We start from the raw sequence: 27093 nt of genomic DNA on the forward strand, positions 1-27093 counted from the left end.
TGAGTTAGTAAGCATGAAAGAATATGTACAGTCCCTAACTTCAGAGGGTGAACCATTAGTCCCCAACATTGCAAAAGGTTTTGTGACAGATATCTTACCTTACCTGCTCTTGTACAGCCACAGAATGTTTTCCAGCATTGTCCTTATATTCTAGGGGTGAAAGAAGTGAAGTGATGCTGCCACTTTCCTCTATGTGGTGGCTTTCTGAAGTTTCCTCCTCCTCCCCACACCCTGGGTACACAACAATCTCTAGATGTTTCTGTACTGTACTCAGGTTGTAGTTCAACCTCAGAAAAATGTTGCGGTCTTTGTTTCTTGCTCATTCCAATGACATACTTCCTTTCCCATATACTTCTGAAAGATGGGAAGTGTGCCTCCTTAAGAAGTCTCACAACACCAGGTTAAAGTCGAATAGGTTTATTTGGAATCACAAGCTTTCGGACAACTGCTTCTTCATCAGGTCACTTGTGGTGAAGGAGCAGCGCTCTGGAGGCTTGTGATTTCAAATAAACCTGGTGCTGTGAGACTTCTTACTGTGCCTATCCTAGTCTAACACCAGCATCTGCATATCATAGCTCTTTGTTATATATTTTCACTTTCACTCTTTTGAACAACCCACTTGGTCATTAAAGTAGGATTTCTTTTACCAGCCAATGCTTGATTACTCAGAAATAAAATTCAATAAATTGTTGAACTGGGCTTAAATTTAGCCATTCAGGTGTTTACATTATTAAAAATTATTCTGAATGCTCCATTGGCTATCATATTCCATATTTCCTTTAATGGACACCATTGCAGATAAATGAAGCAATAACAACTTGCATTTATATTGCATCTTTAATATTGTAAAACATCTCAAGGTGTTTGCAGGAGCAAATTAACAAAATTTGACACTATGTCACATAAAAGGCAATAGAGCAGGTGACCAAAAGGTTGGTCAAATTGATTTTAAGGAGCATCTTAAAACAGAAAAGTGATACAGAGAGGTGGAGAGGTTATCAAGAAAATTCCAATGCAGAGAGGTTTAGGAAGGGAATTCCAGACCTTAGGGCCTTGGCAGCTGAAAACATGGATGCCAATGATGGACTGATTGAAATTAGGGATGTGCAAAGTTTGGCTCATTCATTTTCAGAATTTAAAAGTAAAAGATCAACCTAATAAAATCATTCAACCCTGATATGTGTTCTGGGATCTGCAACCTTACTGTCTTGAAAATAAGTTGTTTGATAATAGAATTTACAATCAAAAAAGAGCAGAATTTTGAAATAAAATCTTTTCCTAGTTGAAAAATTGAATGCAGCTCAGTTCAAATGGTTTCTCCAAATGCCTGACTGCATAACAACAATTACAAGTTTTTTTTCCTGAAGGAGTGGGGGTAAGTATGTACTGCAGACTGTGTTAAGTATGCAATGAAAAGCTGGAAACAGCAGGCCAAGTAGCATATCTCCAGATGATATTTGACATGCTGAGCATCTTCAGCATTTCCAGCTGTTACACATGTGGGTCATCCTGGGTTCAGTGGTGTTACCACTTCTGCAAAGCATCTGAAGGTCTTGCAGGAGATGGACTCACACTGCTTGTATCAGTGTGATAGGGACTTGCAAAAATGAGATAATTTTTGCTGAGGACACAAAAGTAAGAGGTTCTCAAACTATTAGCAATATTTTAAAAGGCTTTAGGAGCATAAATTTGGTTAACAGGGAAATTCACAGAAGTCAACTGAACACCTGCTGGGCAGGGATGGAAGAAAACAATTGGTGGATAAAGTCATTTATTTTTAAGTTCAATTTTTAGGCCTTTTTTTAAGACTTATCTATTTCACCTACATCTCACAGTCCCAGCAGAACTTAAGAGTACAGATTTCAGAATCAGCAAGGTTGTCAAAAGAACAGCTCCATCTTGAGAGTGCAGGGTGCAGTCTTCACATTTAAATAAAGGTCTTTTCCACCTGAAAGGAATTTGGCAACACATTTTTGCAGAATTTCACCAATCCCAAGCAAGCTTGCACAAAACTACAACTGATTCAACATCAGCTCTCAAGAGAAATTATGTTAAATGAAATTGAGATGTCCATCGGATTAAATGAAATGATCTTCATACTAAACACAAGTGCAGGCTGGTTTGTCTGGAAAATCCACACATTGTAAGTGGCGAATAGCTCTGTAAAAGAAAAAGTAGAAAACACCTGATAGAAAATTCACTGGTGCAAGTGATGGAGTCTGGTATTTGCACGGACACAGGTTGGGAACATTTGGGCCTACAAATCTCGATCTTGCATCCATTAAACAAATGGAAAACTCAGACTGCCGAGTCACGTCAGCATTTTGTTGACTAGCAGGACTTTGCGCGTGTCTGATCTGGGAATCTGCTCATTGGTGCCTTCCTCTCTTTTCTAGTGGCTATCTTTTGGAAGTATCTACAATTAATGGTGGCACAGTGGTTAGAATTGCTGTCTCCCTGCGCCGTGGACATGGGTTCAAATCTGGCCTTCGGTGTCTGTGCGGTTTATGTGGATTGGCCACGCAAAATTGCCCTTTAATGTCCAAAAATGTGTAGATTAGGTGAATTAGCCATGGTAAATGCACAGGGATGCAGGAGTAGGGCAGAGGGGAGGGCCTGGTAAAGTGCTCTTTGGAAGGGTCAGTGCAGACTCAATGGACCAAATGGCCTCCTTCTACAGTGTAGGGATTCTAATCCAGTGAAATAGAAATTCCTAATCTTTTAATATAGTTTTATTCATTTTGTGGAATAAATTTAGAAATTGGATGAGTTACTAAAATTCAAACTAGTTGTGTTCCAGATAAGTCTGGATTATCCTACAGTGATGTTGGTGACACTAGAAAAGCTATTGCTGGCTTTTAAGACAGATTCAAATGGAAGGTCCAACCAGAGGATAAACTGGTGCTCATCCTTCACAGGAACAAATATTCCAAATTACATTTACCCACTCGTCCCATATTCCTTCAACTTCTTTTTCCAATCTCATCTTGAGTATTGTATAGTTCTTGTTTCTCAAACCCTGCTTTTGCAAGTTATTCTCACAGCTTTCTCCTTTCCTCTGCAGCTGGACGATTTAAGTTTGGGAGTAATGACAAACTGTACAACTCCCTGATGAGATCATTCCTCAAATACAGAATCCAATTCAAGCACAAAGAAACGAGAGAGACAACCGAGGGATGGAGGCAGTGACGTGAAAGCCTTGGGGCTGATCCTCAGACTCAGGGATCAGAGCTATGAGCGAGAACAGATTTACTTCAGCCTTTAAACTCAGAAAGGAAGCAATCTAACAGAAGGATCGAAGATTGCTAATGTTACAGAAATGAGCACTGAATATTACTTTAAATTACACTGCACAATTAAAAGACATTGTCATCGGAAGCAGTGGCCACTGCTGGCACTACAACTGGCAGGAAGGATATACTAGAAGCACCCTTCCAATCAGGTAAGTGGTTCTGGAGCCAGGCAAGTGGACATTGCTGAGGGGGTTGGAACAACGTTGTTGAAGGCAGGTGAGCAGCTGCCACATGAGGAGGTGGCCACTTGAGCTTTCCAGCAAGCCATGAGGGTTATTCTTGCAATCTCTCATTGGGTTAAAGGCCCTGTGCCACTGGTGGTGACAGGAGTTGCCCATTCAGCTTCTGAGTGCTGTCCTCCACCTCCCCCGCCATTGGTAAATGTGGCAAAGTGATGAGCACTCCACCTCCTGCCTTCCGTTACCTTTTCAAATAGTCCCCTCTGTGACACCCACCCCCTAGTCCATCCCAAGAGAGCTGATAACTCCCATACTCAGGCCTGAAGTTTATCTCACCACTCAAATAATCTATCCTCAGGTAAAAAAAGATATTTACCTTTTACCTGGAAGTTGCTGATTAAAAGGACATTGTTTGGCACAAGAGAAAATGCTGCAGCTGCGGGAGCTTCTGTTAATTCCCAATATATTCTAATGTTTGCTTAAAGTGATCAATGAGTTAAAGGGAATGTTTTGTCATCATGTAAACTACATTTACTTCATTATCTTAGACTCTTTGGGTTGAGAAATCATCAGATCCATCAAAGCCCATGGACACTTTGTTGTTTCATTTCCGCGAAACAGGGAACTGTCACCTAATTAAACATGGACCGGCACCAGTTACAGACACAGCTCTAGCTCTCAAACATGCTTTGTCGTTTTATGAACGAATAAGAAGAAAAATCTGGTCGTGGGCCAGGTGAGCAATATTATTCTTAGCAAACAAGGGATCAATTTCTTTCCCTTAGACAGTATTAAATACTCTTAGATCAGATATAGTCCTGTCAGTTTAAAGCAAAAACTCTCCCTAATCCCCCTAACAATGTGCTTTAGCCTCTATCTCAGTAAACTTACTGTTTCCCACTGTGACTGCATTCTGAATTCCACATTAACATTTCTGAATGAGAGAATTAGTGCTGCACGAGGGCCGTTTCATGCTTATGCTCAGTGATCAGAGCTAAAACTAGGAAACTAATTCCCCATAAAAACATTGCAGCCAACTCAGAAAGGAGACTTCCATTCCATCAGTTTGGGCTGGATGGCAGAGTTTGCAAGAATATCTATTCTTCATGGCCTCATTCTCCACATTTCAGGATTATATGCATGATAGAGTGGTAAATAACCAGGTTAACAAGTTAGAGAGGATGATTTCAGAAGTTTTATTTGTAACTATCCAATTACTGCTATGAAAACCCCAATAAGAATCAACTGATGAACATTAACAAGGAATCTTCAATGTCTTCACACAGCAAAATAAAACTGGCAGCCATGGGTTAGTTTCCCTTCAGTCCTGGTAACTTCCCATCCCCAAACAATGAAGAAAACTGGTCAGGAACCCCACCTGTTAAGCAGTACAATATACATGAGACCACCTCCCTCTGACAGCCTGGATGGAAGTGGACCAGCTTCCCTCTGCACAGGAAGATTATTCTCTCCGGTCCCTCACCACCATTCCACTCTTTCTCTCCTTGACTCCTTTCCATTTCCTTCCCCCCAAAATCAGACCAAATCTATTTCTCCATCTCCCTCATCTCTCCCTCACCTTTTTCCCCTTCCTTTCCTATCAAGGGGTGAATATTGAGCCTCTATGAAGAGAAATGCTTCCTGATAGCCAGAAGGGCCTGTTCCTGAGCTGTACTGTTCTAGCTCTGATAAGGGGTCATCTAGACTCAAAACATTGGCTCTATTCTCTCCCCATGGATGCTGTCAGACCTGCTGAAATATTTCAACATTTTCTGCTTTTCGACCTTTCTTAATATCCTTTCAATCTCTTTTTTCTCATTCGCTTATCCAATATTATCAGGAATGGTGAGACCGAAACTATCTCAACCATTAACGTTGGACATGAATTTCCCAAACTTACAATTCTCTGCATGAAAAGATGTCTTTCCATTCTAAATCTTTTAAATGTAATAGTTTTACTTCACACCCCGCCCTATTCTTGAACTCTTAACTACTGAATAACCATCTACCTTGTCTAATTCCTTCACAATTTTAAATTGTGCTAGTATATCATGATATTATCTGCACCACAGTAAGGCAAAAAGACCCATTTTTCAAGATTTTCTTTGTGTTTGTATTTTCTCATACCTGGCAGCATTCTGGTCTCCCTGAAGGCTGATTATACTTGCTATAGCATGAGGAACAATACTTCACACGGCATTCTAACTAAGATCATATCTTGGTTTTATGTACATCTATCATTACCACTTTGTTTTTATGTTCCATACTTCTTCCGTTAAACCTAAATTCTGTAAGGCAGACAAACAATTCTGTAAGCTTTTTTCAGAATGTTAGTAACTTGAGTTGTTGCCTTTATAACTCAAGGATCACCTATTTCTGATCAAAATATCAAAAGTAGGTGATCCTTGACCTGGAAGCAATCCCCACGGGAAGGCAATTAAAATACAGAGACTGGAGAGAGGAGGCTGTCAACAAGTCTTGACAGTCAGTCGGTTTTTGAGCAGTCAGAAAGGACATTTAAGACTATTGTTACTGTTTCTTTCACTTTCATTAGTGAATGAATGTCCAGAATTGGCCGTACTGTATAAGGTAAAAGTTGTTCTGGTAGATCCATGCCACCAAAACTGATGGGAGCTTAGAGTTGAGAAGGTTCTGGAAAGAAGTAGACTGTTGTGTGGAAGACTTCACGGGCAGAACCTTGTTTTTTGGAAGCTGCTGCTGGAGAGAATTGACTACGTTCTTGAAAGGACTAGAATTCTGTCTGAAGATGGTCTGAGTTTGGAAGAACAATGGATGACCTTGACATACAGGCAGAGTGGACAGCCTAGAATATAAGATTTGTGGGATGTGTCTTTGTTGTATATGCTATTCCATGTATAATTTACAGTTCATACCAATTGTGATTTACTGTTTAATTTATGTTGATTCTGATTCGTGTTCAAGTAAAAGTCACAAACAATTAAATCTCGTTTCTTCCTGGCAGAGTGGGGGTTCAGTAAATTTGACTCGTTTGGTTTATGGATTCCCATGGGGATTGCAACAATATCTCCTTTCTTAATATAAACAATACCACTTAAAGAAAAATGTAATCATTGTGAAACTTACTTGTCACAATTATCTATTCCGCTACAGGTAATGTTTAATAAATTGTTCAATGTTAAAGCACTTTGGCTAGAAATTCCATTCCAAACAGAATTCTGCCAGAATATAGTATACTGGATTTTCATTGTAAGTAACCTACCACACAAATTCCAAAGGGAGACATAAATTCTATCTGCTACACTTGTACATCAGCACCCAAAGTTCATTGAGGGGGCATAAAGTTATTTGACATGTCTTTTCCTTTAGCCCTTTTGGAGCTTAATTTGCCTCCCTCAATGCAGCTGTGTGCTACTTCATAGACCTGAGATCATAGTAAGAACATAAGAAATAGGAGCAGGAGTAGGCCATCTAGCCCTTCGAGCCTGCCCCGCCATTCAGTAAGATCATGGCTGATCTGAAGTGGCTCAGTTCCACTTTCCCGCCCTCTCCCCATAACCCTTAATCCCTTTGCCTACCAAAAACCTATCTACCCCACGTCTTAAATATATTTAGCGAGGTAGCCTCCACCACTTCAACGGGCAGAGAATTCCAGAGGTTCACCACCCTTTGAGTGAAGAAGTTCCTCCTCAACTCCGTTCTAAACTGCCCCCCCCCCCTTATCATGAGGCTGTGCCCTCTAGTCCTACTGTCCTTTCTGAGCGGGAAGAGTCTCTCCACCTCTACCCTATCCATCCCTTTCATCATCTTATACGTCTCAATGAGATCTCCTCTCATCCTTCTAAACTCTAATGAGTACAAGCCCAGTCTATTCAGCCTCTCTTCATAGCTCAACCCCCTCAACTCTGGTATCAGCCTAGTGAACGTCCTCTGCACTCCCTCCAAGGCCAAAATATCCTTGCGCTGGTGCGGCAACCAAAACTGCACACAGTACTCCAGCTGCGGCCTCACCAGTGCCCTGTACAGTTGCAGCAAGACCTCCCTACTTTTATATTCAATCCCCTTTGCTATGAAGGCCAGCATCCCATTTGCCTTCCTGACCACCTGCTGCACCTGCAGGCTGGGTTTTTGCGACTCATGCGCAAGGACCCCCAGGTCCCTCTGCACCATAGCATGCTGCAGCTTTTCGCCCTGTAAGTAGTAGTCCTTCCTACCATTATTCCGACCAAAGTGGATAACCTCACACTTGCCAACATTGTATTCCATCTGCCATAGTAGTATGGTTACCTCTGCTGTGACTCATCAGCATAGCTCATCCACCACAATTATTCAAATACACATCATCCCAAGATCTGGGTAGCAGGCCTGGTGAGATTTAAGAAAATGCCCTTTCCAGACCCATGACCTCCACCAACTTGCAGAACAAAAGCAGCAGATACCTAGGAAAACAACAACCTACAAATTCCCGTCTGAGCCACACACATTCCTGACTCAGACTTCGTCATTGTTCCTTCACTGTTGCTGGATCAAAATGCTAGAAGTTCCTTCCTAACAGTACCGTGGATGTTCCAATATCAACACATGGACTATAGCGGTATAAGAAAGCAGCTCATCACCACCTTTTCAGGGACAGTTTATGAATGGGTAATAAATGCTGGCTGAGCCAACAATGCTTACATCCCATGAACAAACACAAATAATTTTTCCTGCTACACTCTACTTTCTCTTCTGCCCTCTCTTAAGGAGCATTTCTGTAAATAGGAATTGATTCAGTTAAGTTATTTGGATCATGGTGTTCTAATATGATACTTAACCCTAAAAGTGGTTTGTTTAAAGTGAATAAATTTACTGGTAGCACAAAACCGCCACTGATGCCATTATTGTAATAATTTACATACCTGTAATTGTTTATGCACGTGTAGCTGAAATCCTGCTTCTGTAGAACATTTTCAAGGTCTTTAATGGTGCCTGTCCCACATGATTCTCTATCAGAAAAAATACATATTAACTCGAGCTTACAATCAATAACAGAAATTACTTGAATTGAGAGTTGTTTAAGAAAGGCTATCATCATTTTACAGCAAAGTTAGAGATTACTTTCAGTCCTTATACTTTTCCCGAGGGTGCATCGAAAAACGGGCTGTGTGTACTCATCTTCTAATACAACTTCATGAGATTTTACCCTATCGAATACTGAAGCAAGTGAAATGGACAGACACTATGGGCAAGATTTTGGTCCTGATATGGGACAGGAACTGAGACAGGCCAGAGCATAGTTTCACACCACCAGCCGGTGTGCCAATTTCCTGGCATCATTCTGTCTGTGAGCTTTTTCTATGGGGCAGGGTCAGCAGTGGGTAGCTTGGTAAGATCACTAAAAAAGTCCAATTAAGGGCAATTGTATGATCTCTTTCTACACTATCACAAATGAAGCTGAAGGCAAGAACAGCAATTGAACACAGATCTTTAATGGAGATTTCTCTTTACTACATACACTGCTCTCTGAGCAGACTAAATAACTAAAATGGTTTTTGCATCACTTCCAATGATAACTATTTACATAATCATATATTTAAATATGTATACTTTACATATTATCAAGCACACTTCACAACACCACTGACAAGTGGTCAACTGGAACTTGTCCCCTGGTGTCAGGAAAAGGTCACCTGCCTGGAGGTGGCATCCCAGGGTCAGAATTTCAGGATCATTTACACAGACTCCTCCATCTACCTGGCCTCAGGCCTCCACCATAGTAATAGGGCAGCTGTAGTCATTTTCATTTTGTTTCAAGTATCCAGGTGAGATTTTGCAAGCCAAGGCAAGTCGTGGGGGTTACGGATAGTGTGACATGAACCCAAGATCACAGTTGAGGCCGTCCTCATGTGTGCAGAACTTGGCTATCAGTTTTTGCTTGGCGATTCTGCATTGTCACGTGTCACACTAACTGTCCTGGCTGGAGACAATTCACAACTCTTTAACCTGTACTTAATCTTCTCTCCACTCACATTGTCTGTACCTGGAAAGACTTGATTACATGCAAAGACTCTCGTTCGAACCGTTATCTTGTAAATTGAGTCTGTGTCTATGTATGCCCCGTTTGTGAACACAACTCTTCATTCACCTGAAGAAGGAGGAACACTCCGAAAACTTGTGCTACCAAATAAACCTGTTGGACTTTAACATGGTGTTGAGAGACTTCTTACCGAGATCCCTTGGTACAGGTTTCCATGTTGGCAGTTGGTAGGATGGAGTCTTGTATCCTCTTATTGAGGATAGCATTTGGCAGGAGTTAACAAATAGCATCCAGCACAAGATAAACTGGAAGATCTCCTCGAGGCAAGATACTGGGCAAGGAAAGGGCTAAATGGGGTCAAACATGGTGGTTTGACATGGACAAGCCACCAGTCCCTAGAAATAGAGTAAATAAATAGATGCTCGGAAGGGAGGCCTTCTTCTGGCGGAGGAGGACTGGGGAGAGCAAGGATGACCAGGAAAAGAGCTTCCTAACAGTTAAGCCAGGGAGCAGAAAGCTGTCACCAAAGTTCAACGCTGTGTACTGTTTATCTGTTCAGGAAAATCATTCTCACCTCTCACAGGTCATATGCTTTTCTTATTTATTTTAATTATGCATACTTGTTAAACTGCTGCTTCTTAATAAACTCCTTTAATGAGCTCAGTAGCCCCTTTTTTTGGGTCACTGGTTGCCCCTGAACTCAAATCTTACACCACTCGTACCAAACCCACACCAGATAGAAAATATATTAATGCTATTCCTTACATATTAAACAGAAATCATTTAGACTGGGGATGAAGAATGAATATGATGTTGGTTTTTAATGTTAGTTGAAACATATTTCTATTGACAGGTATAAGAGACAACACATGTTCTTTACCGAACAGGTCCATCAATATTGTGCATGACCCAAATCTGTATTTCAGGAATTTTGCCTTTTCTTAAATTCGGAAGCTCGTACTTAGCAAAAAACCTGCAGAAGAAAAGAATTAAAAAATATAGTTCTCAGTATAGTTTGTGTAACTTGATCTATTTTGTTTATTAGGTGCATTCTACAATTAGCATTTTATTAATCAGAGTGACAACCTGCCCAACAAGGTGATCTTGTATAAATACATAACAATGGGTCTCAAAACATCATTTATCTGACAGGAGAGTTAATGGATATTGCAACCGTAGTTAAATTTTTGAGTGTACTATGCGCTTTATCAAAGAAACCATATTTTACAAATTGCAATTACTTAAAAATGTTACTGCATAAAAGACTAGTGAGTGTGGTTAAACGGTAATCAACATTTTGCAGCAGTTTGGGAACTAACCTGTCTACAGCTTTGCATACTTCCTAACTTGAAGCAAACCAGACACAAATGGATGATCATTAGGATACCCAAGAAATGAAGTGAGGCTGTGGAACATTGTTTCTACAGTGGGAAGACAGGTAATTCACTCACCATCCTGACTTGGAAATATATCACCTTTCCTTCAGTGTTGCTGGGTCAAAGTCTTGGATCTCCCTTCCCAACAGCACTGTGAGTGTACCTAAATGACAAGGCAGCAGATCACCGCTGCCTTCCAAAGGGCAACTGGGGATGGGCAATAAATGCTGACCTAGCCAGCAATGCCCACATCCCATTAATTAATTTTTTAAAAATGAGGAAATTGATACCAAAAATGCTCACCTGATCTACGCAAATTTACGCGTCGTGAAAAACATGCTGGCCAGCCCGGCTTTTCAGAAACTGGAATGGTCTTTTTAAAGGGTGCCCCAGTCACAGCGTACAGAAACAGCCCAACACCCCCAACAACAAAGGTGCATCTCCCGCCCCCGTCCCTCCCACCGACCAGGGGAGCATCCCCAACCTCTCAGCATAGAAGGGTACGCTCTTTCCCTGCCTCCCCACCACCAAGAGAATGGGCCACCATGCTCCCACTCCAGGGCCCACCCCCCCACTCCCAGGGCCCACCCCCGCTCCTGCACACACACCCCACAGTCATGAAGGTGATCGGTACAGATAGGACATCAGAGTGTTACACCTAATGAATGCCTTCACTAGCATTTGCAAACGTATTGGATTGGCAGCTGCTGCTGAAGCAGGATACAGAGGGGGCCTGAGTAAGTGGAGTGGGTTTGGAGAATACTTCCTGATGAGTTGATTGTATCATGTTCCTGTGAAGTACAGTGGGATGGCATTTGGTCAAAGGAAGTTCACGTAGATGGATTTTGGGAAGACTCTTTTGGGAGGACAACACAAACTTTCTCGAGGCAGAGTTGAGAAACTCATAATATGCTCCCTGGACTTTAGATCCCAGATTTAAACTGCCCTTGATCCCTGTCAATTGACCACTATTTGAATTTTGCTTAGTGGGCCATGCGAGAGCCCAACTGGCCACACATGCCTGCTCCTTTCAGGTTTATCTATAACTGACCATATCTGGTAGGATTTCTGGAAGAGCTTATTAACTCTTTATCCATCCACCCCTGACACACATGTAAATCAGACCTCAAGGTGTAGGAAATGTTCAGAATCATCTCCACCTGAATTACGTGCAGTATTTCAGGCACAAAAATCTAAATAGCTGGGTTCCGCTCTGATGTTGGACTCCTCATCTACTGGAATTTGTGACATTTGTTTGCAACCCCCAAAGAAATAGAAGTTCCAAGCTAATGCATTTAACTTGTTTGTTGGACAGTTCAAAAAAAGATTACATTTTCACAGAACACTTCTGAATAATTGATAACATCTCTTACCCATTTTTTAGAAAAGTTCCATCAGGAACTGAGCCGTTCATCATCACTCTCACTATTCCCTTTGCCTTTTTTGCATACTGAAAGGTAATGCAAATTTTAAATTGCATTTAATGAAGTGCAAGTTACCCTGTGTTTGTAGCTATTATTCAAAATGTTATCATTTATAATTATATTAACTTAGAAACAAGGCTCATACTAGGCATCCCTACAGAAATATAAATTAATCCTTTTACTCCTGTCATTTAACAAACTGTACAACAGTGATATCTGGGCAGAACATTTTCAACAACTCCTCAATTATGAATCCACAGTGACAGCTAATACTTTGCAGCCTTTCCCCCCACATCTGTGGTAGTATTTATGGGTGAACCACCATTCACAGAAGACCTGCGACAGGCAATCAAATAGATGAAAAATAACACAGTACTGGATTTCTGGGCTCCCAGCCAATCCTCATTACTCTTGTTGCACCTTAGAGAAAACATGATTTGATGGACTGCTCTGATTCTCTAATCTTCACTATAAATTTCACACTGTTAATTTACACAATGTTAAGTGGTTTCAAGGGCTTGTGATTTCTGTTAGAGGTCTTTAAATAAAATCTGGATGATTGACGTTTTTATTGCCCTGTCATTAAATTACATTTTTCAACATAGTGGAAAATATTGAACAAGTGACTTTTTTAAAAACATTTATACTGTTGGTATAGAATTTGTTGCCTCAATACAGTACATACTAGTCGATAGGCATAGAAGTGCCGTAGCATGGTATAAGAGCACTAGGGGTCATTGGGAGGACTGGGTAATGGAGGGTCTTTTCTTGGCATGGGGACATGAGAAGGAACTCATGTTTTAAAAAGTCCCCTCATGCAGACTAGGGCTCACAGATTTTCTGAGAGGCCGTGGATTATGTCTTGTTAAAAAATGACAACAATCAATAAAAATTGGAAGAGTAGGAGATGCATATCCCCGCAGTGGAGCCAGCGTGATTGGAATGGCTGCATTCCAGCTTTTGACCTGACCCACCCTTTAAAAGATGCTACAAGAAAATCAGACTGCCTGGGAGAGGGGTCAGGAATCCTTACATGGGTACAGGATACCATTTTTCAAGGGTTCTCAAGTCAACCCAGCTTAGTGAAAATACTGCCCTACATTTTCCACCTCTGCAATATTGTAATTTCCTGGTTTGACTTCTCTAATATTTTCTTTGCTGCACCCCTCCCAAATTCCAGCTCATTCTGAATACTGTGACTGTGCTCCACCCTTAAATTTTAAAATGAAAGCAAAATACCACTGATGCCGAAACTCTGAAATAAAAACAAATACTGGAAAGAAACTTAACAGGTCTGGCAGCATCTGTGGAAAGAGAAACAGAGTTAATGTTCTGAGTTGATTTTGGATTTCTCCTAAAAGTCCCGAATTGGTTGGAAAACTGGTCTAGATCACGATTCCTTTTTTAGTGCAACTTCAGGTCCGAAACCCCGCACTCTGTGCAATGCAGAGGTCCCGGTGGTGAATCTCATTAAAAACCCAGGGTGTGGGGCCTATTCACACCGGAGTCTGACAGTTCTGAACTCTGTGCATGCGCAGTGGCCCCGATCTGTCAGTCTCCCTGTTTGCTGACCAGCTCAATCGCTGGCCAGCCCAGGACCTCCACAGTGCTGCCTCTCCAGTACCCCCTCATGGCCCAATTGCAGCCCCCACAGCAATTCATAGGCCAGCCCCAAGCCCCTTCCCATTCTGGAGCATCCCGATGTCAAGCCTCCCCCCACATCCAGCAGTGGCGATCCCCCATCCTGGCAGACACCCGGAGAGGCATACCCTTCCTGGCAGACCACCACCCCTCCAGTTCGCCCCGATCACTGGCCTTCCTCCAGCCCAGACCGATCTCCATGCAGAGTGGCAGCGGGAACCCCCCACTCACACCTAGGCTCCGCCCACAATAGGCCCCACACCCCTGGCACTAGCTGGTACCCCTGGGTCATGCCAAGGTGCCCCCTGGGCATGGGCACTTTGCCTCTTGGGCAGTGTCAAGGCACATGCTGGCACTGCCATGTTGCCCATGCCCAGGGGCAACCCCCCGGGGACCCCGATTGTATCTCCCTTCACTCTAGCAGGGTCTCCCATAGTTCCCCAAACGTGGGGAGCTACTCCAAACCCCGCCAGAGTGAAATATTCCTGAAATTTAAATTACATTTAAAATATATTTCAAACAGATTAATGTCAGATACTTCTTTTCCTGGTTTCCAGCACAGGGAACAGCGTCTGTTCCCTGGCTCTGGAAGAAGCGCAGGCGTCGGGAATGCATGCGCGAGTCCCAGTAATTAGCTGACATGCTATTCTCCCTACCGGATCTGCCAGAAAATTTGCGCGTGCGATGAGAGAATCACCGCCAGTAATTCAGCTTGAAACCTCTCTCCGCAGATGCTGCCAGGCTTGCTGAGTTTCCTTAGAACTTGTTTTTATCCTTAAATTCTGCCCCCTCCCTCCATTTGGGCAGCACGGTAGCACAGCAGTTAGCACTGCTGCTTTACAGCTCCAGGGACCTGGGTTCAATTCCTGGCTAGGGTCACTGTCTGTGCAAACTCCACACATTCTCCTCATGTCTTTGTGGGTTTCCTTTGGGTACTCCGGTTTCCTCCCACAGTCCAAAGATGTGTGGGTTAGGTTGATTGGCCGTGCTAAGAAATTGCCCCTTAGTGTCCAGGGATGTGTAGGTTAGAGGGATTAGTGGGTATAATATGTAGGGATATTGGGGTAGGGCCTGGGTGGGTTTGTTGTTCGGTGTAGACTCAATGGGTCGAAGGGCCTCTTTCTGCACTGTAGGGTTCTCTTCTGTTCTATTCATCATCTTCCTAATTTCCCAGTTCTTAAAGGATTCATTTCATTATTCTGACAGAATAAAATAGAAACCTTATTGTGCAAAAGGAGGCCATTTGGCCCATCAAGGCACCACTGACAACAATCCTACCCAGGCCCTATCCCCATCACCTCAAGTATTTACCCTGCTAATCCCTTGACACTAAGATGCAATTTAGCAAGGCCAATCCACCTAACCTGTACATCTTTGGAGTGTGGGAGGAAACCAGAGCACCTAGAGGAAACCCAAATAGATGCAAGGAGAATTTGTAAACTCCACATAGACAATCACCCAAGATCGGAATTGAACTCAAGTCTCTGTCGCTATGAGACAGCAGTGCTAACCACCAGCTCACCATGACGAGTTAGCTCAATGATCTCCCAAAATCAGTCCTCGAGTTTCCTCTTAGTAATTGTGGTGAACTGCCAAGTCAGTCAGCTTCAATTTGGGCCAGCGGCCTTTATGCAAATCCTTGGAGTGGAGGTGAGGAAAATATTGGTCAGGGTTGTGGACTGTTGTGGAGGAGTATTGCGGAGCTGGAAGGAGCACTCGTGCTCTGTTGAAGTCCACACAGAGGTAAGACTAAACATATTGACTTACCTCTTTTGTGGTGGGTGGCTTCAGAACTGCTGGTTGGGCTACATTATGATCCAAACAGCAAAGTAGAGCAAGTCAGCCCTACTGAGTTTTCAGGGAAAAATAGATTAAAAAGGTGTTTCTCCCTTAAAATATCCAGCAGTTCAAATATCTGTTTTAGGTAGTTATCAGAATGTTTTTTTTCCAAAAACAGGTGCATCAGGGAACAACAATTTTTTTTTCAATATTTCCAGAAAGTTCAAGTGATGAAAGATAAAGCTGACTGGCATTTGGATTTTATAAATGGGACATAAAGTAGACAAAAGTTATACAAAATTTTGGTTGATTAAAATATTGACTGGAATTTTACCACCCTGCCTGCCCTGGCAATAGGAGCGGGTGAGGGGCGGTCAATGGAAAAGTCCATTGAACTCGGGTGGGATTTTACAGTTTTGGGATGGGCAAGGCTGTAAAATCCCACCCATAGTGTTCAATCTTAGGTGCTATATAATATAAATACAGTGAATTCAGTGTGTAGATTCCATGGGATATTTTCCCTCCATTTATCAAAATTTAGATAACCAGGTGGTGAAGGATACTGGAGTCTATAATTTACTCACTTATGAACTTTTATTCATAGAGACAAAATTTGCAGAGCAAGCACCTTTAGAACAAAACCTTCTCTTTCAGTATGATCTGATAAACAAACACAGATGAGTCCCCAATGAAAAGCCTCCATTTGAGTACAATGAGTAAAAAGTCACCATCGTCCTAGATGACCATAGGCTGTGACTGGTGGTGATTTAACCTGAGGATCACCACACCTCAGGCAAGGGGCAAGGTGAGAAGGTGGATCCTTCATGAATAACACCAGCTGGCATGGGAAGTGAACCTATGCTATTGGCATCACTTTGCATCATGAACCAGCTGCCCAAACAACTGAGCTAATTGACTGATATCCAATTGACACATTTGTTTTTCTTTCCCCTCTTGTCCTCTGCAGTTCTTTTATTTTCAGTTTTCTTATTTTCACAAGCCCCTGGGCCTGAGATAATGGACAGGATTTTTGGAAGCTGATGGGAGTGGAAACTGAGGCAGGGTTGTGCATAATTTAATTGCGCCAGTTTGCCAGTACCATCCAGCCCCTTAGCCATTTTCAAGAAGGCTTGACCGGGGTGCGGGGGCGGGGGGGGGAATGCTACCCACTTGCAAGCAGCAGCTAACTAATTGAGGAAATGAAAGGGCTTATTAAGGCACTTCACCCACAGACCAGAATTTTCCAGTGGCTATGCAGTGGCTGAAACTTGGCCAGTTAAACAAGGATAGTCTCCCAGTGGAAGAGAGGAACGCCATACTTCATCTCACTAGGGCCTCCTTCCTCATCCATCATGGCTGCCAGACTACAAAAGTGGCCGCTGGCTTTGTAGTGAAGAGGTGGCCCCTCCACCATCAAGGCCAGGTGGCTATGGCCTTCTGATAAAGGCTTTTAAAAGTGCTGAAGATGTCTCAAGATGGAAGTGCTTTCTCTTTCGTTCTCACCTGCCTCCCAATATCTTGCCAGCTTTAAGAGTCCATCTATTCTCCTTAATTGGGTGAAAAGAGCACCCTCTGGTCATTATTTGGTTAATAGAGCACCAATTACTGTTGGATTGCTGCTCCCAACAAGGTGCAGGGCCAGGATTCAGTTTTGACCCTGATGTTGGGCTTTTAATCCAAAACAGAAACTCCTGCCCAGTGAGTAAGATTATGACTTGGAAGAAAAGACAAAAAAGAATAGGATTGGCACAGACTGATGTAATCCAGTAAGAATTCAGCTCAGTTTAGCTGTAGGCAGTCAAAGTAAAATAGTTGAGGTGTCAGACACAAACAGATTAATTGATGGACAAACATGAATAATTTTCATTCAAGTGTGACAGTTTCAATATAGGAACAGTTAACAAAATACATGTTTTCAATCACTTTCTGCTACTTATTCCTGAAAAGTATTTTTTATAAGATGCAACTAAGATGGGAGGCACAGTGGCACAATGGTTAGCATGGCTGCCTCACTGCTCCAGGGACCGAGGTTCAATTCCCCAGTTGTGTCTGTGTGGGTTTCCTCCCACAGTCCAAAGATGTGTGGGTTAGGTGCATTGGCCATGCTAAATTGCCCCTTAGTGTCTCAGGATATGTAGGTTAAAGGAATTAGTGGGGTAGATACGTACAGTTATGGGGATAGGGCCTGGGTGGGATTGTTGTTGGGGCAGATGGGCCGAATGGCCTCCTTCTGCAATCGAGGGGAGGCAATTCTCCCTAAAGTGCTGAACTGGCAGGAAAACTGTTCTAAATCCTAACTGTTCTGACAGTTCAGCTTCTCACCTGAATCATGACATTCTGTGCACTACAGAGGTCCCACTTGTGAATATCATTAAAAACCCGGGGGGGGGGGGGGGGGGGGGGGGGGGGCGGTGGGGGGGGGAGCGGTGCCTATTTGTGCCAGAGTTTGACAGTTCTGGAACTCTGCACATGCGCAGTGGTCTCAATCTGTCAGAAGCCCCATCTGCTGGCCAGTTTGATCACTGGCCAATCCGGGACCATTGCAGTGCTGCCCCTCCATGCTCCAATTGCTGCCCCCACAGCAATTCCCAGGCCAGCCCTGACCCACCCTGTCCAGGAACGCCCCGATGTCCAGGCCACATCCCCAAGCAGTGGCAAACCCCCACCCCTTCACCCTGGCAGACCCCCGCTGCTGCCCACGCGGTGATCCCCCCCCCCACCACCCCCACCCCAGGGTCAGACCCCTACCCCAGCAGACCATCGCTACCATCTCCGTCCCCAGGCCGCCCCATTTGTTGCCCTCCCTCCATCACAGACTGATCCCAATGCAGAGTGGCAGCAAAATCCCCCTATCCCCACTGATTGCCCCAGGCCCTGCCCACAGTAGGCCCTGCCCCTTGTCACTGTCCAATGCCCACTGGGCAGTGCCAATCTGTCCCCTGGACATGGGCACTTTGCCCCTTGGCAGTACTATGGGGGCACAGACTGGCACTGCCAAGGTGCCCATGCCCAGGGGGCACAACCCCCTGCTTCCCAACCTCCTGGGAGACACCAATTGACCCCCCCCTTCATTCCATCTCCCGCTAGTTCCCCGAACTCAGGGAGCTAGTCTGAACCCCGCTGGAATGAAGCACTTCTGATGGATGGGAGATTCAATTGGGATCCGAAAGGTCCCAATAATGAACACATATACATATTTAAAATACATGCAGGAAAGATTTAAATTACTTATCTGTCTTCCCGTCAGTTTCCAGCATGGTCTGACCGGTGGTTGTGGACTGTTCACTGGCTCTGGGAGATGTGAATGCATTCCTGACACATGCACAAATCCCTGTTCAAGGCTGCCTACACGTGTCTCCCGGCTAGACCCACCAGAAAATTTGTGGGCCGCAATGGGAGAATCGTGGTCAGGGTTTCTAATTATATAAGTGCTGAATTAAACTAAATGATGGAAACAATTAATTAGAAGTGAAGGATTTTCATTCCCATAAGTATGTGGATATCCAAGAGGGAAAGTTTATCGGTCTTTTTGTTTAAGGGGACAAGGAAATTGTGTGTGCAATTTGAGTAAGACATTTTCTCTGAAAACAACTTACAGATTCAGATGCTATTTTCCAAAATGAATTAATTGGGTTATTTTCACACTCAGTTGTTGTGGGGCAGGATACAAAATTTATACCTGCAAAAAATAAGAATATCAGCAATAAACGTAAGATAAAGATTAATGTAACAGCTGACAATAACGCCTGTCTAAAATTGTTCCCTCCATGATAAATGCATACTAATCTGGTAGGTTTCTTTGGGCGGCACGGCAACACAGCAGTTAGCAGTGTTGACCCTTAGTGCCAGGGACCCCAGTTCAATTCTGGCCTCGTGCAACTGTCTGCATGGAGTTTGTACATTGTCCCCACGTCTGCGTGGGTTTCCTCTGGGTGCTCCAGTTTCCTCCCACAGTCCAAAATGTGCAGGTTAGGAGGATTAGCCACAGTAAATGTGCAGGGGCAGAGGGATAGTACAGAGGGGAGAGTCTGGACAGGATGCTCTTTTAGAGAGTCAGTCCAGACTTGATGGGTCAGATGGCCTCTTTCTACACTGTAGGGATTCAATGATTATTAATGCTGTTTATTGCATTGTTTTTCCTCTAACCCTACAACTGACCATCAGTGTGGAAATTCCTATGTGTATTTTGTAGTCTGCACTGCTCTTCTTCATTTGCTATTGATGAGACCTTAGACAATCTTTGACTCCAAGATATTGTTAGACCATGGTGGGCGGGGAAAATTTTGGTGAATTCGTATGATATTTAGAAAATGAACAGTCATCTTGGTAACAAATGTCGTTCACTGGTTTGGGTAAATGGACCATGCCCCAGTGAAGGGAGCATATACATTCCACATCAGACAAATGGAAACTCCATTTATGTAAATTCCTGAGTAGTTTGGTTTGGAAACCCTGGGATGCATTTCCATGCACATCTTAAATCACTATAGTAATCAATTAGCTGAGACAAATACAGCCTGTAGAACAAATAAACAGATCGCAGTTATAGCATTTTGAGTGGCTAATATTTACAGTTCATCAAATTTTCCAGGCATAAAAAAGGCACAGAATGCGACATCGTATTCCTTTTAATGTTTGAAGAGAACAAGAATGATTATGATTATGACTAACTTAAATGTCCTGGTGAACTCATTCACAGCACAGCTTAATTCCCAATTATTGATGGCCTTTTGTAATACACTATCATCTTTCCTTAACATTGTGATTAATAATATTAAGCATCTGCAAGAATTATTCATCTCACCTGGAGCTTCAGGTTGTCCGCACCAGTCCAAGTCATCTCCCAAATAGCCAATCAGGGTGTCACCAAGAGGCATCATTCGTCTGGTTTTATCTGAATATCTGTGCACCAGAAGCTTGGTATTTTCCCAGAATAATGACTGTAATTAAGTTAAAAAAGCCAAGTTAGTTGTAACAGTTGGTCCATATGAATAAAGAAAGTGGGAGAGCTTTTTCTGATCCATATGTATTAGTGCATGTAGAAATGTCTTTTGATCACTACCTCTAATGATATTCCAAAGTTTTTAAAATACTTCCATAATTTTACTGGAAAAATAAAAATAAAAGATGATCTCACTATGTCATTCATATTTTCTTTATCACTGTAGTAATCAATTAACTTAGATAAATGTTACCTGTGGAACAAATATTGGTTAATGTATTTTGAATGACAAATATTTACATTTCCCCTTATCAAAAATTCCAGGCATAAGAAAGGCACAGAATATGAAATTGTATTCCTTTTAATGTTTGAAAAGAACAGAAAGAAAATCATTACTTTACCCCGTCACTGCCTGAATTACAGCAAAATTCTAGAAATATGCATCATTTTACATTGCGTAAATTTCCATTCAATTCAAACCAAATGTTAATTGCACCCATGTTATTGAGCAAGCTTACCTTGTTCTCAGGGACAGCATGCAGTGCCAGACTGATAAAATCCCCATAATCAGCTGGAAGGACATGGCAGGGCTCTTTATAAATGAAGGCATCGCGAAATGCCTCCCAGATCGCTGAACAGTTCTTTTCTCTGAAATAAAATAATCATTCTCAAAAGTATTTGTAATGTCAGCAGTTGATACTACTGCTGCTTAACAACGTGAATAAAGCCAGCTATTGTACATTGTTTAATCACAGTAGGTCATTGGTAAAGTAAATAGTAATAAGGTGGAAGACAAATTAAATAACATTACAGCATGTTAACAAAAGCAAAGCACTCTGGAAATCTGAAATAAAAATAGAAAATGAGAAAACTCAGATTTGGCAGCACCTGTGGAGAGAGAAACAGATTTAATGTTGAGTCCCCATGACCCTTCTTCAGAACCGAGAGCGTAATAATCCAAAGTATTGAAATAGAAACTATGAATCCATTCTTAGCCTCCACCATTGGAGACCATTGCAAAAATGCTTTCTTTCATTTTATTTGAACACATTTGTTTATTAGTAATAAAAATATGGATGATGAGGGAAAGAAAAAAGAGTGTTTGACTGGCAGTCAGGAATTATCCAGTCAGGTAATCAAGAGGTTTTTCTCAGGGAGATCTTTTTTATTTTTAAAATAACAATTTATTCAGTTATCAATGAAAATTTTGGTTCAGCAAATTTATAATAGAAACTGTTGTAACCCCCTGATTATCCTAGAACTGAAGACTAAAGAAGAAAGGAAGATTTGTATAGCACTTTTCATGACCGCTGGACGTCCTAAAGTGTTTTACAGACAATGAAGTACTTTTCTTCTAAGCATAGCCACTACTGTATTATAGAAAACTAATCCACAACTTCACTAACAATTGGAGAACATTGCAAAAATGCTCTCTTTCATTGTATTTGAACACTTTCGATTATTTGTTATAAAAATATAGTTGATGAGGAAACAAAAGGTGTTTGAATGACAATCCTGATCTATCCAATCAGGTAATCAAGAGGCTTTTCTGATTAGTGTGGAAGCTGGTCTACTGTGAGGTGGACTTGTCAAGTCATTATTGGCAGGAGAGAGAGGGCAGGCCAATGTCTAACCAAATTAGTAAGCCTACATGTTTGGAGTTCTGATTTCAGCACCGAAGCCCGATAATTATGAAGGTAAAATAAAGTAGACAAATAAAATGTACAAAGCTTTAACAACAGTAACTTGCATTTGATAACATGGTTAACATAATTTTTCCGATGATGACAGGAACATTATTAAACATTACTTGACACAGATGTGTCAAATAAGGACCTGGGGCGGCACAGTAGCATAGTGGTTAGCACTGCTGCTTCACAGCTCCAGGGACCCAGTTTCAATTCTTGGCTTGGGTCACTGTCTGTGTGGAGTTTGCACATTCTACTTGGGTCTGCGTGCGTTTCTCCAGGTGCTCCAGTTTCCCCCCATAGTCCAAAAATGTGCGGGTTAGGTTGATTGGCCATTCTAAAAATTGCCCCTTAGAATCCTGAGATGCATAGGTTAGAGGGATTAGTGGGTAAATATGTAGGGATATGGGAGTAGGGCCTGGGTGGGATTGTGGTCGGTGCAGACTCGATGGGCCGAATGGCCTCCTTCTGCACTGTAGGCTATGACTTCTATGACTTGATAAAGAGCCACATAACCAGATATTTGGTCAGGTGAATGAAATTGAAAGGTCCAAAGGGAGGAGAGATAGAGAGGGAAGCCCAGAGTTTAAAATTAAGCCAGCTGGAGACATGTCTATAAATATTGGAGCAAAGTAAATTAGGGATGCACAAGAGACCAGAATTGGAGGGCCTCAGAGACTGAGGGTGTGCAGTGCTGATGAAGATTACAGCGACTTGAGGGGCGAGGCCATGGAGGAATTTGAAAACTAGGGTGCAACTCTCAAAATAACCATTGGTAGACATTCTTGTGAAGAGCCATAGTATATTTTACTGCACTATACAAGTGAGAGTTGTGGCTTCAGTGAGTTAATTTCAGAGTTTAACACTCCTGAGAACTTTGAATGTCAGGAATGTGAATTTGGAATTCAGGCACTCATCCTCTTGCTTTTCATTCCATTAATTTTAATGGACAAAATTAATCAACTTCATTGGGTGGAAAAATACTGGACAATGAGTACTTGAGTTTCCAATATGCGCTCTAATTGTTCAAGAGCATTAAAAGTAATATGTTCAGGGGTATGGAAATACAGGGCAGAAAAAACTGCAGCCTCAATGCTAAATGCGCTGATTAAAAATTCTGAGTTCTGCTGTGATAACAGAGGTGTTAGCCCACTTTTCCTTTAAGTTTGAATGTCTGTTAACTCAGAGCAGTAAAAGAGTTAATAAACAGAAAAAAAACCCATCAAACCTAGGCTAATTTCTGAACAAAGGGATATAGAACCATAGAAATCTTACGGTGCAGAAGGAAGCCACTCAGCCCATTAAGTCAGCGCTGACTCTCCAAAAGAACATCCAGGTTCATCCCTGCCCTATCCCTGTAACCCTGAGCATTTACCATGGCTAATCTGCTAAACCTACACATCTTTGGATATAAAGCAAATTAATTGCTCTGAAGGTTACAAACCTGTAAAACAGAGGGCGGAATTTCCTCATTCTTTTTTGTTGGCTTAGGCGGAGAAGTGGAGGGTAGCCTGCCAACTGCCTGGTGGGTTTTCCTACCATATTTTCAAACACTTAGGAAAAAGAGAGTCAAGCAGCAGATCCCAGACATCATGCTGACAGAATGGCGTGGGCCCATTTTCAAGGGCACCCCAATTTAAAAAAAGCCAAAGCTCCCATGGAACCTCCCTTCAACCTCATGGACATGGGAAGTCCCCATTCCCCATTCCCCCACCCTCATTAAGAACATAAGAGAACATAAAAATAGGAGCAGGAGTAGGCCATCTAACCCTTCGAGCCTGCCCCACTATTCAATAAGATCATGGCTGATCTGAAGTGGATCAGTTCCACTTTCCCACCTGCTCCCCATAACCCTTAATTCCCTTGTCTACCAGAAATCTATCTGCCCATGACTTAAACATATTCAACGAGGTAGCCTCCATCACTTCAACGGGCAGAGAATTCCAGAGATTCACCACCCTCAGTGAAGAAGTTCCTCCTCCCCCCCACCGCACCACTGTTCTCCTAGCAATACAGGGGGCACGGCCGGCTACTGCGTCTCCACCGTGGGGCCTGTACTCACATTGCACCATGGGTGAGAACTGTTTGCTAGGTCCTTGCTGGTCCAGACATATTATGAACCTTTCATAGTGGGAACCCCATTATGTTATTGGTGAGGAGTGGGAACAGTCTGAACAGGAAATCCCACTGGGTGTAAAAATCGTCTGGGGACTCCTGGTGAATTCTCCGCCTCCTTCCCTTTCCCATCTGTTGAAAACGGGGGTGGAGACTCCTGGCCAGAGATGGGATAGAGGTAGTACTACCTCTCAGGAGAGTAAGAACACAGGGAAATAGGAGCAGGAGGAGCCTATTCAACCCCTTGAGCCCACTCTGTCATTCAATGAGATTAAGGTTGATTTTCTATTTTAACACTATTTTCCAGTGTGTAGATATCTATCGATCTCAGTCTTGAACGTCCTCAACAACTGAGCCTCCGCAGCCTTCTGTAGCAGAGAACTCCAAAGAAGCATCACCCTTTGAGTAACAAAATTCTGCCTCATCTCAGTCCTAAATGGCCTACCCCTTACTCTGAGACAGTGTCCCTGTGTCCCCAGGACTCACAGGCAGGACTGCCTTTCAAGGCTAACAGAGGTCCAGTCCAATGCCAATCAACACTCAAGTAAACATTAAATGGCAGTGGGAATTCAACAGTTGGCACAGTAATATGTTACGTGCCAACTCTCAGGATGGTGAGCACCAATCACTCACCATCCTCAAAACTTTATCCCAAGGATATTGTGCTTGAAATACAATTCAATGCAATACTTCATTTCAATACATAAATCTTAAATTCCATTGTTGTGGTTCCTAATATTCCATCCCTAATGAATTGTGTTATGATCTCCGAAGTGACTGATGACTTTTAAAAAGAAATTCAAAATTCCAGTTAAATTGCTGACAGAATGACGTGTCAAAGTTTCACATTTTAGGACATTTCCTGAAACAAATGATTAAAAACTCTTAAGCAGTATATTTTGTAGGCAAGTTGTAGGTTAAACCACAGAATGGCATATCCCCTTCTTATTCATAGCCCAACAAAAAAAACACACCTCAGATATACTTTATAATGTCCTTTACATTGATATTCAAGTATCCAAGAATCAATGTGATTTCTCAGTTCTAAGCATTCATTCCTGTTTCTCTTCTCAGTCTGATAACTTGCAATCTTAGAACTGCCTTTCACAGTGAGGTTTTCTTTTTATGAATCACAAAGGTTAGCATGTAGGTGCAGCAAGTAATGAGCAGGGCGAATGGAATGTTGTTTTTTTATTGCATGAAGAATGGAATATAAAGGTAGGGAAGTTTTGTTATTGCTGTACAGGGTGTTGAGACTACGTTCTGTGGACAGTTTTGGTCTCCTTTTTTAAGGAAAGCATACCATTGCATTGAAAGCAGTGCCGAAAAGGTACACTTGGCTGACTTCTGTTTCAACGGATAGAAGTAGTCTTTAGACAAAAGGAGGTAGCATAGAAAGTAGGGATAAATGCTGATTATTCCAATTAGCACAGTGTCCTCAGCAATCTCTACTAGGCTGTCCGCTTTTCACTAAATTTATCAATGACTTCACGATTAGCAACATTCTTCTTCAAGCTGTGTCCCTTTGACCAAACCATTTGCAGCACCGAGACCATCGGGCACTCACTTAGCAGTCAATTCTCATCATCATACATCTTGCCCATGAGAGCTTGAAGCAGCATGTCGATGGAGAAAATAAGTGACCAGTGGTTCAGAGAGCCATACCAATCTGTATTTGCATGAATATATCATAAAGAAACAATTGTCTTACCCTATTGTAGGATTCACTACTCTAATGTAGTTGTAACATCTGCCAATTATGATCTCCTCCAAATTGTGGACTGTTCCAATTCCATGCCATGACTTTATTGCTGCACCTTCTGAAGTCAAACAATTCATCAGTAGGATTCCAAACAGAAACATGTTCCATTTCGACATTTCGGAAACTTGAGAGTCACAAGTTTGAAAAAGCAATTGCAGTGAAAATGTCACGTCGCCACTGGTCCTTGAGCATATCAGAATGGTATTATGGGGAAAAAAAAGGTAAGTTGTATGTAATAATTGACTAGTTGAAGGACGATTAAAACAATGCGTGCTTAATATTGAACACAGACAGAAAATGCTAGACACTGTCAGCAGTTCAATAAATATTTGTGAAAGAAATGATTTAAAATTGGACTGGGTGAGGGTGGGTGGAATTGAATATAACACGTAGAAGTCTCTTACCTAGTACTTCCAGACCCATAGAGGAGCCAAAACAGCTATTAAAAGTGTAATAACTGTCTGTTGCCATTTATTCCTAGCTCCACAAAAACCTGAAACTGGCTATTGACTGAGGCTCACCCCTCCCCCCAATATTGGGAGTTAGCTCAAAGGTGGCTTGGCTTCCAAGCTGGCTGAAGTTCCCAAGATCCTGGTTGATGAGATGCAGAGGGAAGTCTGGTTATGGAGGACAATTGTTTTAGCCATTCACTGCCAGATCTAATTGGATCACAGAGTACTGTACGATCCTCATCGCTTCTGCTAAAACTGCTCATTAATCCAGGATTACCCCAGAATGTAAAGATAACCACCTGGTTCTTTTCTTTCCTGCAATTCTATCTTAAACACCCATCCCGCTCCAGAACCCTTCTCTTCCTGAGATTGAAACCATCCAGACAGCTGAACCTACCAGTTTCCTCTAATCCACTAGGTTAGACTGCTTTCGAGGTTCCCTCCTAA

At 42.4% G+C, this 27093-nt stretch overlaps 1 protein-coding gene across 2 annotated transcripts; it reads right to left on the reverse strand.

Annotated features, from left to right (window-relative positions):
- Positions 1 to 841: 841 nt before the first annotated feature.
- On the reverse strand, positions 842 to 26811 carry LOC145349955 (ADP-ribosyl cyclase/cyclic ADP-ribose hydrolase 2-like). Of its 2 annotated transcripts, XM_080198687.1 has the most exons (9): positions 26599 to 26811; positions 26144 to 26252; positions 21148 to 21277; positions 20492 to 20627; positions 19284 to 19366; positions 12217 to 12293; positions 10348 to 10440; positions 8350 to 8436; positions 842 to 2160 (listed from the first exon to the last, which is right to left on the reverse strand). In XM_080198687.1, exons 1-9 carry the CDS (start codon positions 26663 to 26665, stop codon positions 2100 to 2102), a joined length of 843 nt encoding a protein of 280 aa, XP_080054813.1. In that variant the 5' UTR covers positions 26666 to 26811; the 3' UTR covers positions 842 to 2099. The 2 variants fall into 2 exon arrangements, with proteins under 2 accessions (XP_080054813.1, XP_080054821.1); XM_080198695.1 differs by lacking the exons at positions 842 to 2160; positions 26599 to 26811 and adding an exon at positions 8190 to 8202 and having other exon boundaries at positions 26144 to 26310.
- Between the last annotated feature and the right edge of the window lie 282 nt (positions 26812 to 27093).

This window comes from Carcharhinus amblyrhynchos, chromosome 1 (genome assembly GCF_965287045.1).
Source record: "Carcharhinus amblyrhynchos chromosome 1, sCarAmb.v2.hapA, whole genome shotgun sequence".
Taxonomy (NCBI): domain Eukaryota; kingdom Metazoa; phylum Chordata; class Chondrichthyes; order Carcharhiniformes; family Carcharhinidae; genus Carcharhinus; species Carcharhinus amblyrhynchos.